General features: G+C 44.0%; 2 protein-coding genes and 1 pseudogene across 2 annotated transcripts; 2 read left to right on the plus strand and 1 right to left on the minus strand.

The window, feature by feature from the left end:
• The first annotated feature begins 8,066 nt into the window (after window positions 1-8,066).
• Window positions 8,067-8,724, plus strand: LOC123082504 (germin-like protein 9-3; annotated as a pseudogene).
• A 2,882-nt stretch (window positions 8,725-11,606) lies between these two features.
• Window positions 11,607-12,446, minus strand: LOC123082505 (germin-like protein 9-1). The gene is made up of 2 exons (XM_044504834.1): window positions 12,151-12,446; window positions 11,607-12,036 (listed from the first exon to the last, which is right to left on the minus strand). Exons 1-2 carry the CDS (start codon window positions 12,444-12,446, stop codon window positions 11,607-11,609), a joined length of 726 nt encoding a protein of 241 aa, XP_044360769.1.
• Window positions 12,447-13,167: 721 nt separating this feature from the next.
• LOC123082508 (germin-like protein 9-3) lies at window positions 13,168-13,914 on the plus strand. The gene has a single exon (XM_044504835.1). The coding sequence runs from the start codon at window positions 13,168-13,170 to the stop codon at window positions 13,828-13,830; it is 663 nt and encodes a 220-aa protein (XP_044360770.1). The 3' UTR covers window positions 13,831-13,914.
• The last annotated feature ends 244 nt before the right edge of the window (window positions 13,915-14,158 follow it).

A 14,158-nucleotide genomic window follows, 5' to 3' on the forward strand; every position in this document is an offset into this window, starting at 1 on the left:
CGGCAAATCAGCTACTGCACCAATGAAGAAACCCAAGGTTGAACCCAAACCCGAGACTAAGTGCTTCTGTAATAAGGGGAACAACCACTGGAGCAGGATTACCCTAGATACTTGGTAGATGAGAAGGCTGGCAAGGTCGATAGAAGTATATTGGATATACATTGTGTTAATGTGTACTTTACTAGTACTCCTAGTAGCACCAGGGTATTAGATACCGGTTCGGTTGCTAAGTGTTAGTAACTCGAAATAAAAGCTACGGAATAAAACGGAGACTAGCTAAAGGTGAGCTGACGATATGTGTTGGAAGTGTTTCCAAGTTTGATGTGATCAAACATCGCACGCTCCCTCTACCATCAAGATTAGTATTAAACCAGAATAATTATCATTTGGTGTTTGCGTTGAGCATTGACATGATTGGATTATGTCTATCGCAATACGGTTATTCATTTAAGGAGAATAATGGTTACTCTATTTTTGAATAATACCTTCGATGGTCATGCACCTAAAGGAATGGTTTATTGAATCTCGATCGTAGTGATACACATTTTCATGCCAAAAGATATAAGATAGTAATGATAGTACCACTTACTTGTGGCACTGCCATGTAAGTCATAATGGTATAAAACGCATGAAGAAGCTCCATGTTGATGGATCTTTGGACTCACTCGTTTTTGAAAAGTTTGAGACATGCGAACCATGTCTGTTGGTGTATATGCATGAAGAAACTCCATGCAGATGGATCGTTTAGACTCACTTGATTTTGAATCACTTGAGATATGCGAATCATACCACATAGGCAAGATGACTGAAAAGCCTCGGTTTCAGTAAGATGGAACAAGATAGCAACTCGTTGGAAGTAACACATTTTGATGTGTGCAGTCCAATGAGTGCTGAGGCATGCAGTGAATATCGTTATGTTCTTACTTCACAGATGATTTGAGTAGAAGTTGAGTATATTTACTTGATGAAACACAAGTCTGAATTATTGAATGGTTCAAGTAATTTCAGAGTGAAGTAGCAAATCATTGTGACAAGAGGATAAAATGTCTATGATATGATCATAGAGATGAATATCTGAGTTACGAGTTTTGGCACACAATTAAGACATTGTGGAAATTGTTTCGCAATTAATACCGCCTGGAACACCATAGTGTGATGGTGTGTCCGAACATCATAGTTGCACCCTATTGGATATGATGCGTACCATGATTTCTCTTATCGAATTACCACTATCGTTCATGGGTTAGGCATTAGAGACAACCACACTTATTTTAATAGGGCACCACGTAATTCCGATGAGATGACACCGTATGAATTATGGTTTAGAGAAACCTAAGTTGTCGTTTCTTAAAAGTTTGGGGCTGCGACGCTTATATGAAAAAGTTTCAGGATTAAGCTCGAACCCAAAGCGGATAAAATGCATCTTCATAGGACACCCAAAACAGTTGGGTATACCTCCTAATTCAGATCCGAAAGCAATATGGATTGTTTCTAGAATCGGGTCCTTTCTCGAGGAAAAGTTTCTCTCGAAAGAGTTGAGTGGGAGGATGGTGGAGACTTGATGAGGTTATTGAACCGTCACTTCAACAAGTATGTAGCAGGGCACAGGAAGTTGTTCCTGTGGCACGTACACCAATTGAAGTGGAAGCTTATGATATTGATCATGAAACTTCGGATCAAGTCACTACTCAACCTCGTAGGACGACAAGGACACGTACTACTTCGGAGTGGTAAGGTAATCCTGTCTTGGAAGTCATGTTCCTAGACAACAATGAACCTACGAGCTATGGAGAAGCGATGGTGGGCCCGGATTCCGATAAATGGCTTGAGGCCATAAAATCCGAGAGAGGATCCATGTATGAAAACAAAGTGTAGACTTTGGCAGAACGGCTCGATGGTCGTAAGGCTAATGAGTACAGATGGATTTCAAAAGGAAGACGGACAATGATGGTAAATGTCACCATTAAGAAAGCTCGACTTGTCGTTAAGATGTTTTCCGACAAGTTCAAGGAGTTGACTACGATGAGATTTTCTCACTCGTAGCGATGCTAAGAGTCTGTTGGAATTATATTAGCGATTACTGCATTATTTATGAAATCTTGCAGATAGGATGTCAAAACATTGTTTCCTCGACGATTTTATGAGGAAAGGTTGTATGTGATACAACCGGAAGGTTTTGTCAATCCCGAAGGATGCTAATAAGTATGCAAAGCTCCAGCAATCCTTCTAAGGACTGGAGTGAGCATCTCGGAGTTGGAATGTATGCTTTGATGATGATCAAAAATTTTGGGTTTGTACAAAGTTTATGAGAAACTTGTATTTCCAAAGAAGTGAGTGGGAGCACTATAGAATTTCTGATGAGTATATGTTATTGACATATTGTTGATCAGAAATGACGTAGAATTTCTAGAAAGCATATAGGGTTATTTGAAAGGTGTTTTTCAATAGAAAACCTGGATTAAGCTACTTGAACATTGAGCATCAAGATCTATAAGGATAGATCAAAATGCTTAATAATACTTTCAAATGAGCACATACCTTGACATGATCTTGAAGGTGTTCAAGGACCAGTCAAAGAAGGAGTTCTTGCCTGAGTTGTAAGGTACGAAGTTAAGACTTAAAGCTCGACCACGGCAGAATAGAGAGAAAGGACGAAGGTCGTCCCCTATGCTTAGACGTAGGCTCTTCAGTATGCTATGCTGTGTACCGCACCTGAAGTGTGCCTTGCCATGAGTCAGTCAAGGGGTACAAGAGTGATCCAAGAATGGCTCACAGGACAGCGGTCAAAGTTATCCTTAGTAACTAGTGGACTAAGGAATTTTCTCGATTATGGAGGTGGTAAAAGAGTTCGTCGTAAAGGTTACGTCGATGCAAGCTTGACACCTATCCGGATAGCTCTAAGTAGAGATACCGGATACATATAATGGAGCAACAATTTAGAATAGCTCCAAGTAGAACAGTTATTTGGAATAGCTCCAAATAGAGCGTGGTAGCTGCATCTAGGAGATGACATAGAGATTTGTAAAGCACACACGGATCTGAAAGGTTCAGACCCGTTGACTAAAACCTCTCTCACAAGCAACATGATCAAACATAAAACTCATTGAGTGTTAATCACATAGTGATGTGAACTAGACTACTGACTCTAGTAAACTCTTGGGTATTAGTCACATGGCGATGTGACCTGTGAGTGTTAATCACATGGCGATGTGAACTAGATTATTGACTCTAGTGCAAGTGGGAGACTGTTGGAAATATGCCCTAGAGGCAATAATAAAAGTATTATTATTATATTTCCTTGTTCATGATAATTGTCTTTTATTCATGCTATAACTGTATTATCCGGAAATCGTAATACACGTGTGAATACATAGACCACAATATGTCCCTAGTGAGCCTCTAGTTGACTAGCTCGTTGTGATCAACAGATAGTCATGGTTTCCTGGCTATGGACATTGGATGTCGTTGATAACGGGATCACATCATTAGGAGAATGATGTGATGGACAAGACCCAATCCTAAGACTAGCACAAAAGATCGTGTAGTTCATTTGCTAGAGCTTTGCCAATGTCAAGTATCTCTTCCTTTGACCATGAGATCGTGTAACTCCTGGATACCGTAGGAGTGCTTTGGGTGTATCAAACGTCACAACGTAACTGGGTGACTATAAAGGTGCACTACATGTATCTCCGAAAGTATCTATTGTTTTATGCGGATCGAGACTGGGATTTGTCACTCCGTGTAAACGGAGAGGTATCTCTGGGCCCACTCGGTAGGACATCATCATATGCGCAATGTGACCAAGGAGTTGATCACGGGATGATGTGTTACGGAATGAGTAAAGTGACTTGCCGGTAACGAGATTGAACAAGGTATCGGTATATACCGACGATCGAATCTCGGGCAAGTAAAATACCGCTAGACAAAGGGAATTGAATACGGGATTGATTAAGTCCTTGACATCGTGGTTCATCCGATGAGATCATCGTGGAACATGTGGGAGCCATCATGGGTATCCAGATCCCGCTGTTGGTTATTGACCGGAGAACGTCTCGGTCATGTCTGCATGTCTCCCGAACCCGTAGGGTCTACACACTTAAGGTTCGATGACGCTAGGGTTATAAAGGAAGCTTGTATGTGGTTACCGAATGTTGTTCGGAGTCCCGGATGAGATCCCGGACGTCACGAGGAGTTCCGGAATGGTCCGGAGGTAAAGATTTATATATAGGAAGTCCTGTTTCGGCAATCGGGACAAGTTTCGGGGTCATCGGTATTGTACCGGGACCACCGGAAGGGTCCCGGGGGCCCACCGGGTGAGGCCACCTGCCCCGGGGGGCCACATGGGCTGTAGGGGGTGCGCCTTGGCCTACATGGGCCAAGGACACCAGCCCCTAGAGGCCCATGCGCCAAGATAAAGGAAAAAGGGGAGAGTCCTTAAAGGGGAAGGCACCTCCGAGGTGCCTTGGGGAGGATGGACTCCTCCCCATCCTTAGCCGCACCCCTTCCTTGGAGGAGGGGGCAAGGCTGCGCCCTCCCCCTCTCCCTTGGCCCTATATATAGTGGGGGAAAGGAGGAGCAATCAGACCTAAGGCCTTTGGTTGCCTCCCTCTCCCTCCCGTGACACATCTCCTCTCCCGTAGGTGCTTGGCGAAGCCCTGCGGGGTTGCCACGCTCCTCCACCACCACCACGCCGTTGTGCTGCTGTTGGATGGAGTCTTCCTCAACCTCTCCCTCTCTCCTTGCTGGATCAAGGCGTGGGAGACGTCACCGGGCTGTACGTGTGTTGAACGCGGAGGTGCCGTCCGTTCGGCACTTGATCATCGGTGATCTGAATCACGACGAGTACGACTCCATCAACCCCGTTCACTTGAACGCTTCCGCTTAGCGATCTACAAGGGTATGTAGATGCACTCTCCTTTCTACTCGTTGCTGGTCTCTCCATAGATAGATCTTGGTGATTCGTAGGAAAATTTTTGAATTTCTGCTACGTTCCCCAACAGGGATAGCGTCGATGAACATCACCGGCGACTTCTTCACCTACACCGGCTTTCGTGTCACGAACGGGACCCTACCATGGCCTCGGTGGAACCTCATTGCGATCAAGGCCAACATGGAAGCGTTTCCGGCGCTCAATGGGCAGAGTGTGTCCTACACCAAGCTCGTGTTCCCCTCCAAATGCGTCAACCCACCGCACACCCATCCGCGCGCTGCCGAGCTGCTATTTGTCCTCAACGGTGCACTCCCCGTCGGGTTTGTCGACACCGCTGGCAAGCTCTACACACAAGACCTCTCAGTCGGCGACATGTTCGTGTTCCCCAAGGGCCTAGTCCACTACCAGTACAACCTGGGGCAAAGTCCTGCCATCGCGCTATCGGCCTTCGGCAGCGCCGCCCCGGGCACTGTGGATGTGCCTGCCTCCGTGTTCGGCACCAGCATTGACAACGTCGTGCTCGCCAAGTCGTTCAAGACTGACTTTTGGACGGTGCAGAAGCTCAAGGCAGCACTCACTCCACCGCCCAAGAAGTGATACATATGTGCTCTTGTCGTTCTTCTTCTTCTCCACTGTATCGCCACCGCCGCGAACTAATAAGACCACCAAGCTAGCGCATGATAGTGGTGTAATCCCGATGGTATTGTGAGGTTGAGTTGTGATTGTTGTGACTTGTAATAATATGCTTCTTGTGTTTTGTGAGTTGATATTGTGATCATGTCAAATTTTATTTAATTTTGGTGTTAAGAATGTGCCATCAAATATGCTTGTGTCGGTTATGCAATTCCGTGTGTTTTTTCCTTGCATTTTTACAAGTAAACTCTATCCATCTTATTTTCAAGGTGATGTACTATTGTTATTATACTCCCTATGTTTCTTTTTAGTCTGCATATAAGGTTTGGTCAAAGTCAAGCTTTGTAAAGTTTGCCTAACTTTATATTAAAAAAATATTAATATTCATAATATGAAATCAATATTATTAGATGCAACATGAAATGTATTTTCATACCACATAGTTTTAGTATTGTAGATGTTCATATTTTTTGATATAAATATGGTCAAATTTTATGTAGTTTGACTTTGACCAAATTCTATACACAGAGTAAAAAAAATGGAGGGAGTACATTTGAGTAGTGTTCTGGTTCCATTTAGTTATTATTTCAGCCTCACTCCCCCGAGATGGCCTAACTCCACCGTGTGACAAACTGGTGCTGCTCTAGACGCTCAACCCTCTCGTGTTTTGAAGTATTTTCTGCTCAAGCAGTTTTAACATGGTTCCTCTTGCCTCCTCTTAACACAAGAGAGGTAAGAGTATATAATAAATCTAAGCCGTTCATTTCATGAAGTAGTGGGTCTGAGTACCTCTTATCTTCTTAACTCCCATGTGAAAAGGGGAGGTAAGAAGGACCATGTTAAAATTTGTCTTTTCGGCTCTCTGGACTAACCTGCCGAAGGTGTTTTGGAGTTTGCTGTGTGTGTGTGTGTGTGTGTGTGTGTGTGTGTGTGTGTGTGTGAGAGAGAGAGAGAGAGAGAGAGAGAGAGAGAGAGAGAGAGGTACAAGTCTCTTAATATAGTCGTTTTCAAGATTATTGGATTCATGTAAATAAAAAGTGATGCTAAGATTATGATTTTAGGTTTATGAGCAACACCGAGAAATAACTTTTTCTAAGTATATTGAACCGAAGTCACCTGCTTAATATTGTTTCGCTTTTTCTTTTGAGCTGGTCAACCGTTTCCTAGCTTAGGGCACAATGTTTTGTTGTTTGTTAGACAACAAAGAAATAATTACTCATGCCATCGAAGAAAAGCCCGCTCGCAAAAATGAGTACCAAGAAAATAACTACAATGTTCCCCACAAAATAAGAAAAATGTGAAATGAATTATGCACAAGTCCGTACAATAGATCAAATATCTCTCACCATCAATAGTAGGCACGCTAGATACATTTTATAGATTATCAGGGCACTCTTTGTTAGGTAATCTTGTCTAATCCGGTTAATTAGTGTAAGCAAAGTTGATTAGTACTCCCTTCTATCATAAATATAAGATGTTTTGGATATTTCAATATGGATTACATATGGACAGGAATAGGTGAACAAATACACTAAAATGTGTCTATATACATCCGAATCAAAAAAGTTAAAACATAGGAGGGAGTAATTAAGTAGAGAAGACGTACTAGTTGGTCTAGTTTGTGTCGTGTCTGGGCTTACAATGCTAGCCCGGTTAGAGCTAGCTTGTGCTTTGCCTGTATGGTACTAGGAGTGGCGTTTGAGTAGCTAGTATCCGACAACATTCTTTTCATTGGGGCTTACTTGCGTTTTAATTGAGGTCGCCCAAAGTTCACACATTAATTCGCTACAATGGACCAATAGAGTGCACGATGCGTCAAACGAACAGACCTCGACTTGGCCGGGGATTTCTATCTCCTTTTCGAAAAGGAAAAGATCTAACTTATTTTTATGCGGGTGGAAAAAAAATCCTTAACTCATCGGCACGGCGGATAGTTTAGTTAGGTTGTTCCAACGAACGCGCGCCCAGTATCTGGGATGCTTTGGTGACAGAGTTTTCTTTTGTGTGTGTGCGTGGACACGCTGTTCTTGTCACAGTTAATTGTTAATACTTAATAATGCAGTATTAAAACAAACATACAGTTGTATGCTATTTGCTCAACAGTTCAGACAGCTCAGATTGGTGAAGTTTTTTTCTTTTCCGGAAAGACGGATTGGTGAAGTTGAGAGTGAGAGACACAAACACCCAAGTTTTTTTTGTTAGAATGATAACAAAATTTTGAAAGTTTCATGTAGGTATATCCATATGCTTGGAGACACCAAAGAGCTGCATAACATAGGCCAGTTAAATCTTCCTTCGATGTGTGTGCTAGCTAGCTGGTTACAGCTTGCAATTCTAGAACGCTCATACATCACCCTTGGTGTCATAGACTCTTCATCACATCAATAGGTTGCCCCTTCTGTGTAAATAACACAGCAAGCAGCCCAACATCTTTCACCACAGCCTCCATCAATAAATCTGTTATCACAGCTAAGTTATTAGCTTGCAGATACATTCAATTTCAATGGCTTCCACAAACTGCTACACCTTGGTGTTTGTGGTGGTTGCATTGGTCTTAGCGGGCGCCGTTGCTGGTGACCCCGACATCGTCACCGACTTTGTCGTCCCAAAAAATATTTACGGGATAGCACCGATAAACATCACCGGCGACTTCTTCACTTACACCGGCTTCTGTGCTGCCATGAACATGACCATGCCGATGCTGATGCCGGGGGCGCAAAACTTCACTGTGACCAAGGCCACCATGATGTAGTTCCCAGCCCTTAACGGGCAAAGTGTGTCCTATGCCTTGCTCAAGTTCCCCTCAGAATCCATCGACCCTCCACACACGCACACGCGTGCCGCTAAGTTGTTGCTTGTCCTCGACGGTGCGCTCTCTATGGGATTTATGCATGCATCTGGCAAGCTCTACACGCAGGACCCTGGCCGCCGGTGACATGTTTGTGTTCCCCAAGGGTCTGGTGCACTAGCAGTCCAACCCGAGGGAAAGCCCCACCGGCGCACTCTCGGCCTTTGGCACTGCCGCCGCAGGCACCGTGTCTGTTCCCATTACCGTGTTCGGCACATGCATTGACAATGAGGTGCTCGCCAAGTCGTTCAAGACTGACATGCCTACCATGCAAAAGCTCAAGTCGGCACTCACTCTACCACCGAAGAAATGATTCGTCAGTGTATTGCTGCCACCATGAATAATAAGCCCTCGAGCCAGCGAGTGATGGTGAAGTAAAGCTGGTGGTCATGTGAGTTTTAAGTTGTGTAATGATATGCTTGATGTGACTTGTGAGTTGTTTGTCGTGATCATGCCAAATATTATATGATTTGGGTGTTAAGACTATGACATCAAATGTACTTGTGTCTATTATGCAAGTCTCCTTGTTTCATGCTTTGCACATTTACATGTAAACTTTGGGGAGCATATTTGGGGCACGCAAGCGCGGGAGCACCGAGTCCCTCCACGTGTGCAAATTAAATTATGTTTTCATATGCGTGTTACTCGTGATGAGTGTTTTCAAATAAGATTCTTTTTGAATACGTTTTGACGAATTTTGAAAATAAATGTTAAGTTTCAACTCTTCAAACTTATTATGAGCGACCCATAAAATCATGATTTTTGTGCGTACAAATGACAAAAAAATGATTTCAAACTTTACCCATGAAACATGGTAAGAGCAAGCGACAAAATTGCAAGTTTCAGATAAAAAGTCATAAGTTTCAATGACTGAAACTTAAAACTTACTATGCCATTGTTCAGATTCAACTACTTTGCGAATTGCGAGACGATCGAGCGGCCGGGAAGGGCTTGATAGGTGTGTACCTCTGCGAATTTCCGTAAACTCCGTCATGTTACTTTCACTGTGATGTACTATATTATTTCTTATTGTACAATCGACCATTGTTGTGCTTCCGTTTCATGGATATTCCGGCGATCACTCCCCCAAGATGACCTAACTCCACTGTGCCATATGCCGGTGCGGCTATTGACACGCCACCATCTCGTGCTTTGGAGTTTATTGCTCGCTGAAATAACCTGCACGGGGTGTTTGGAGTTTTGTGTGTGTGTTGGCCTGCATGTGTGTATTGTATGAGCTTCGAGAGCAGCATTTAAATTGGGCCCGGGAGTGAACAAAAAAAACTAAATACTAAATAAATTCAAAAACTTCTGATTTTTTATGGAGAAAGATGCCAGAGTGCGTGATATCCTTAAAAAATTTGAGAGCATTTGGATGCCTGAGTGGCTCTCAGCGAAAAAGACAAATTTGGGGCCTATGAAAGTTTCTACTATTTGTGCACGGACCCTATTTTGACTCTTTTTTGCTGAGAACTACTCAGATGTCTAAATGCGTTGAAATTTGCACGCAACTCACACACTCAAACATCTTCCGTGCAAAAGAAAAAACAGATCTTTTTAAAAATATTTCTAGTATTTGTTTTAGAATTTACTGTTCACCAGGTGCAGATGAGCCCATGCTCGGAATTGAATATTCGATGAGGTTCTGTAAATTTTGTTTGATGACTGAATGGGGCAGCTTGTTATGACCAAAATTGTTTCGCTTTTTTTGCTATGTCCATGGAGCGACCAGCCTCATTTATTTAATATGTTTGCAGTTAAAAACCAATCCATGACTTTTAATAAGGACTAAAGCTTTCGGTAGTTTCCATTCTGGTTCTACCTGTTTTGCATCCGCTTTGACAGCTCCACTCCTCGATCTGATTTAGACACACCCACGTTCTATGGATGTTGATATTTTTTCTTTAAACTTGGTCAAACAGACACGCTTGACTTTTGGAACATTATTTTATCCCTTTTTTTCCTTTTTGTAACATGATTTTCGTTTATATAAGTAATAGTGGGTGCCCTCTACTGCAAGAGTTTAACAACCTTTATAAATACATATTGAGTTGTGTCTGAAATAAATAAAGAAAGAAAATTGATGGTCCTGATCCTTTGGAATGGTCAAATTTGTGTTTTATAGCACTACATAATATTAAATATTTGTAGGAAAACAGCACTACATAGAGTTTGGGTAAGTACATTTATCTATTCACGAGATATGTACAAAATGTTTGCAGAATAATATAAAATATTCCTTGCATCCTTGAAAGGTCGTGTAACCTTGTTGTTCGCATGACTTGAAAAAAAAGTAGGTTTGAGATCACCATATTAAAGTGTTTTATGAAAGCATGTATAATAATACTCATCAATTTAGATCCGCGTAATTTCGTTTGTAGGTCATGGTATAAAATTACACCTCTAACCTCACCAACGGAAGGTTGTGATTTAAACTTGATCACGTAATAACAGAATAAGCTGGCCCGTGTTGTTGTAACTTTGTTAAGTTATGTTGTTCTGACTTGTGAACGTGATAATATGCTTGTTGTGACTTATGATTGTGCTCATCTCAAATTTTGTTTGACACAAAAACAATGTTTTGTTGCTCGTCGAACAATTGAGAAATAATAGGGTTATGTGCCATCAAAGAAAAGCGCACTCGCATAAGCATAGCAAAAAAGAAAAGAAAAGAAAAGACATATAAATTATGAGTCCATACACTCTATTCATGGCGTTGAATGAACTGCTTATATGTTTGCAGTCCATCTAGTTTTCGCATGAACACGACGAATTTAGATGAAACTTGCATCAAAATAGAAAGTTCACGTGAAGTCTTACTATTCAACACTGCCCATTGTGTGTGTGTGTGTGTGTGTGTGTGTGTGTGTGTGTGTGTGTGTGTGTGTGTGTGTGGATAATATATCCAGGATTAACTATTTATCAGCTGCATTGAGCAATAAATATTTGTAATGGTATTATGTACCGAAGTGTCAACTTCAACAATCATCTAAATTGTCCATGCACACACTTTGTATACTGTAAACCAAGTGAAACAAATTCAAATACCTTTCACATATATAAAATTTCCCCCTTAGTAACCATCACAATTATTTTGGTTCTTCGGCTAGTCGAAATAGCTTATTCGCCGAAGTACTTTTAAACTACGCTCCTCGCAACAAGATAAGCCATGGCTCTCAGTCACATCTTCACAAGTCACAGCAACAATGCCGCGGCGAAGCCAGCTAGCAGCGCGAAGCACGCCGGTGCGGGCGCCGCACCACCATTCTTAGGCGCTGGCGGTGTATCTGGAGAGGGAGCGGGAGCGGGAGCGAGCGGCGCCGGGTCCTGCTCGAGCGCGTCTACGGTGCCCTGGTCGACGTGAAGCGACTTCTCGAGGACGGCGTCGGGGATGCCGGACTCAAAGAGGACAGTCGGGAGTGAGATGGTGCCGGGGCTGGCGCTGCCGAAGGCCGAGAAGGCACGCACCACGTGGTCGCCACCGTTGAACTGGAAGTGCACCATGCCCTTGGGGAACACGAACATGTCACCCGTATGCAGCGTCTGCGCGTACAGCTCACCTTTCGTCTCGTCGATGAGGCCCACCAGCAGCGGGCCCTGCACCACGTAAAGCAGCTCGGACGCCCTGCCGGCCACCATTGAAATCATGGAAGAAGAAGCAAATGCATGACATGAGCACAAACCTGTATATACTGAGGATGAATCATGATCAACTAAAAAAAGTGTAAAGTTTTGTTACCTTGGGTGGACGTGAGGCGGGTTGACGGTGCCTGGGCCAAAGATGAGGGCAGCATAGGAGACGGACTGGCCGAGCAGCGCCGGGAACTCGGTGGCGGTGGCCTTTGTCACCGTGAACTTGGCTGGGTTGGCGGAGTTGCCAGCGAAGAGGCCCGTGTAGGTGAAGAACGTGCTGTTGAGGAGCGACGCATTGGTGCCGGGCGGCAGGATGAAGTCTGTGAGGATGTCCGGGTCGCCGGCGAGGGCAAGGAAGGGCACAGCAAGGAGGACGGCGAGGGCAAGACATGACGACACCATTTTCATGTAGTAGTAAGGTTGTGTGAACGGTGGAGGACTGGAGGTGGCCGGCCTGAGGCTGTGATTATTTGTAGGAGGCTGTAGGGGCCAAACAAATTGGCTTGCCGTTGCTATCGTTGTTTCCTAAGTTTGATGCCCTTGTGACAGTTCATGGTTGAGACATGATAATAATTCCATTGCTAGTTCATGGTTGTAGCCTGTAGGAGGCTGTAGCCTGTAGGGACACTGCTAGCTGGGACAAATTGGCTTGCCATTGCCATCGTTGTTTCCTAAGTTTGACAGGTGATGTACACGTTTGTGCTCATGTCATATATGTGCTACATTACATACTTGCAGGGTATTTGGTGGGCAGATCATATTTGTCAAGTTGAGCCTGCAAAGTTTGTATCAGAATGAGAACAAAAAGATTCTGAGTCGCATGCTGGTATATCCATATATATGCTTGGAGACACCAAGAGCTGCATGGAATTGGCCAGTTAATTCTTCCTCAGATGTGTGTCAAATAGCACTAGCTGGCTCCAGCTTGCTGCTGTACAATGTTCATGCATGGCCCTCGGTTTCTCAGACTCTTCATCACCTCACTAGCTAGATTTCCTCTTGTGTATAAATTACACAACAGGTAGCTCAACATCTTCACCACAACTCACAACTACCGCGTTCACCAATCAGCCTCTTTGTCACCACAAGATCATTAGCTTACTTGCAGCTACACTCAACTTCAATGGCGTCCATCAACTCCTACTCCTTGGTGCTGGTGGTGGTTGCATTGGTCACGGCACCACATGCCATGGTGGCCGGCGACCCGGACATCCTCACCGACTTTGTCGTCCCTGACAACTTCTATGGGATAGCACCGATGAACATCACCGGCGACTTCTTCACCTACACCGGCTTCCGCGCCACCATGAACATGACCATGCCCATGCCGATGCCAGGGGCACAGAACTTCACTGTGACCAAGGCCAGCATGACGGAGTTCCCGGCACTCAACGGGCAGAGCGTGTCCTACGCCATGCTCAAGTTCCCCTCCGAATCCATCAACCCACCCCATACCCACCCTCGTGCAGCAGAGCTACTGCTCGTCCTTCACGGTGCGCTCTCCGTTGGCTTCGTCGACACGGCTGGCAAGCTCTACACTCAGGACCTAGCCGTCGGCGACATGTTCATATTCCCCAAGGGTCTGGTGCACTATCAGTCCAACCCAGGTCAAAGCCCCGCAGTTGCACTCTCGGCCTTCGGTAGCGCCGCCGCGGGCACCGTGTCTGTTCCTGTTACCGTGTTTGGTACTGGTGTTGACGATGCGGTGCTCGCCAAGTCCTTCAAGACTGACCTGCCCACCGTGCAAAAGCTCAAGGCGGCACTTACTCCGCCACCGAAGAAATGATTCGCCGGTGTATTGCTGCCACCGTGAATAATAAAGCCATTGAGCTTGTGAATGATGGTGGAGTGAACCTTGAGTTGTGTAATAATATGCGCATGTTGTGACTTGTGAGTTGTTATGGTGACTCATGTCAAACTTCATTTGATTTGGGTGTTAAGATTATGCCATCAAATATACTTGTGTCTGTTATGCAACTCTGTTTATTTTTATTTCCATGGTTACAAGTAAACTCTATCATGTTACTTTTCAATGTTACATACTATGTTTTTTTTGCGGGAAAATGTTACATACTATGTTAATCATTATTGTACAAGTGAGTAGTGTTGTGCTT

Source organism: Triticum aestivum, chromosome 4A (genome assembly GCF_018294505.1).
Source record: "Triticum aestivum cultivar Chinese Spring chromosome 4A, IWGSC CS RefSeq v2.1, whole genome shotgun sequence".
NCBI classification, from domain to species: Eukaryota; Viridiplantae; Streptophyta; class Magnoliopsida; order Poales; family Poaceae; genus Triticum; species Triticum aestivum.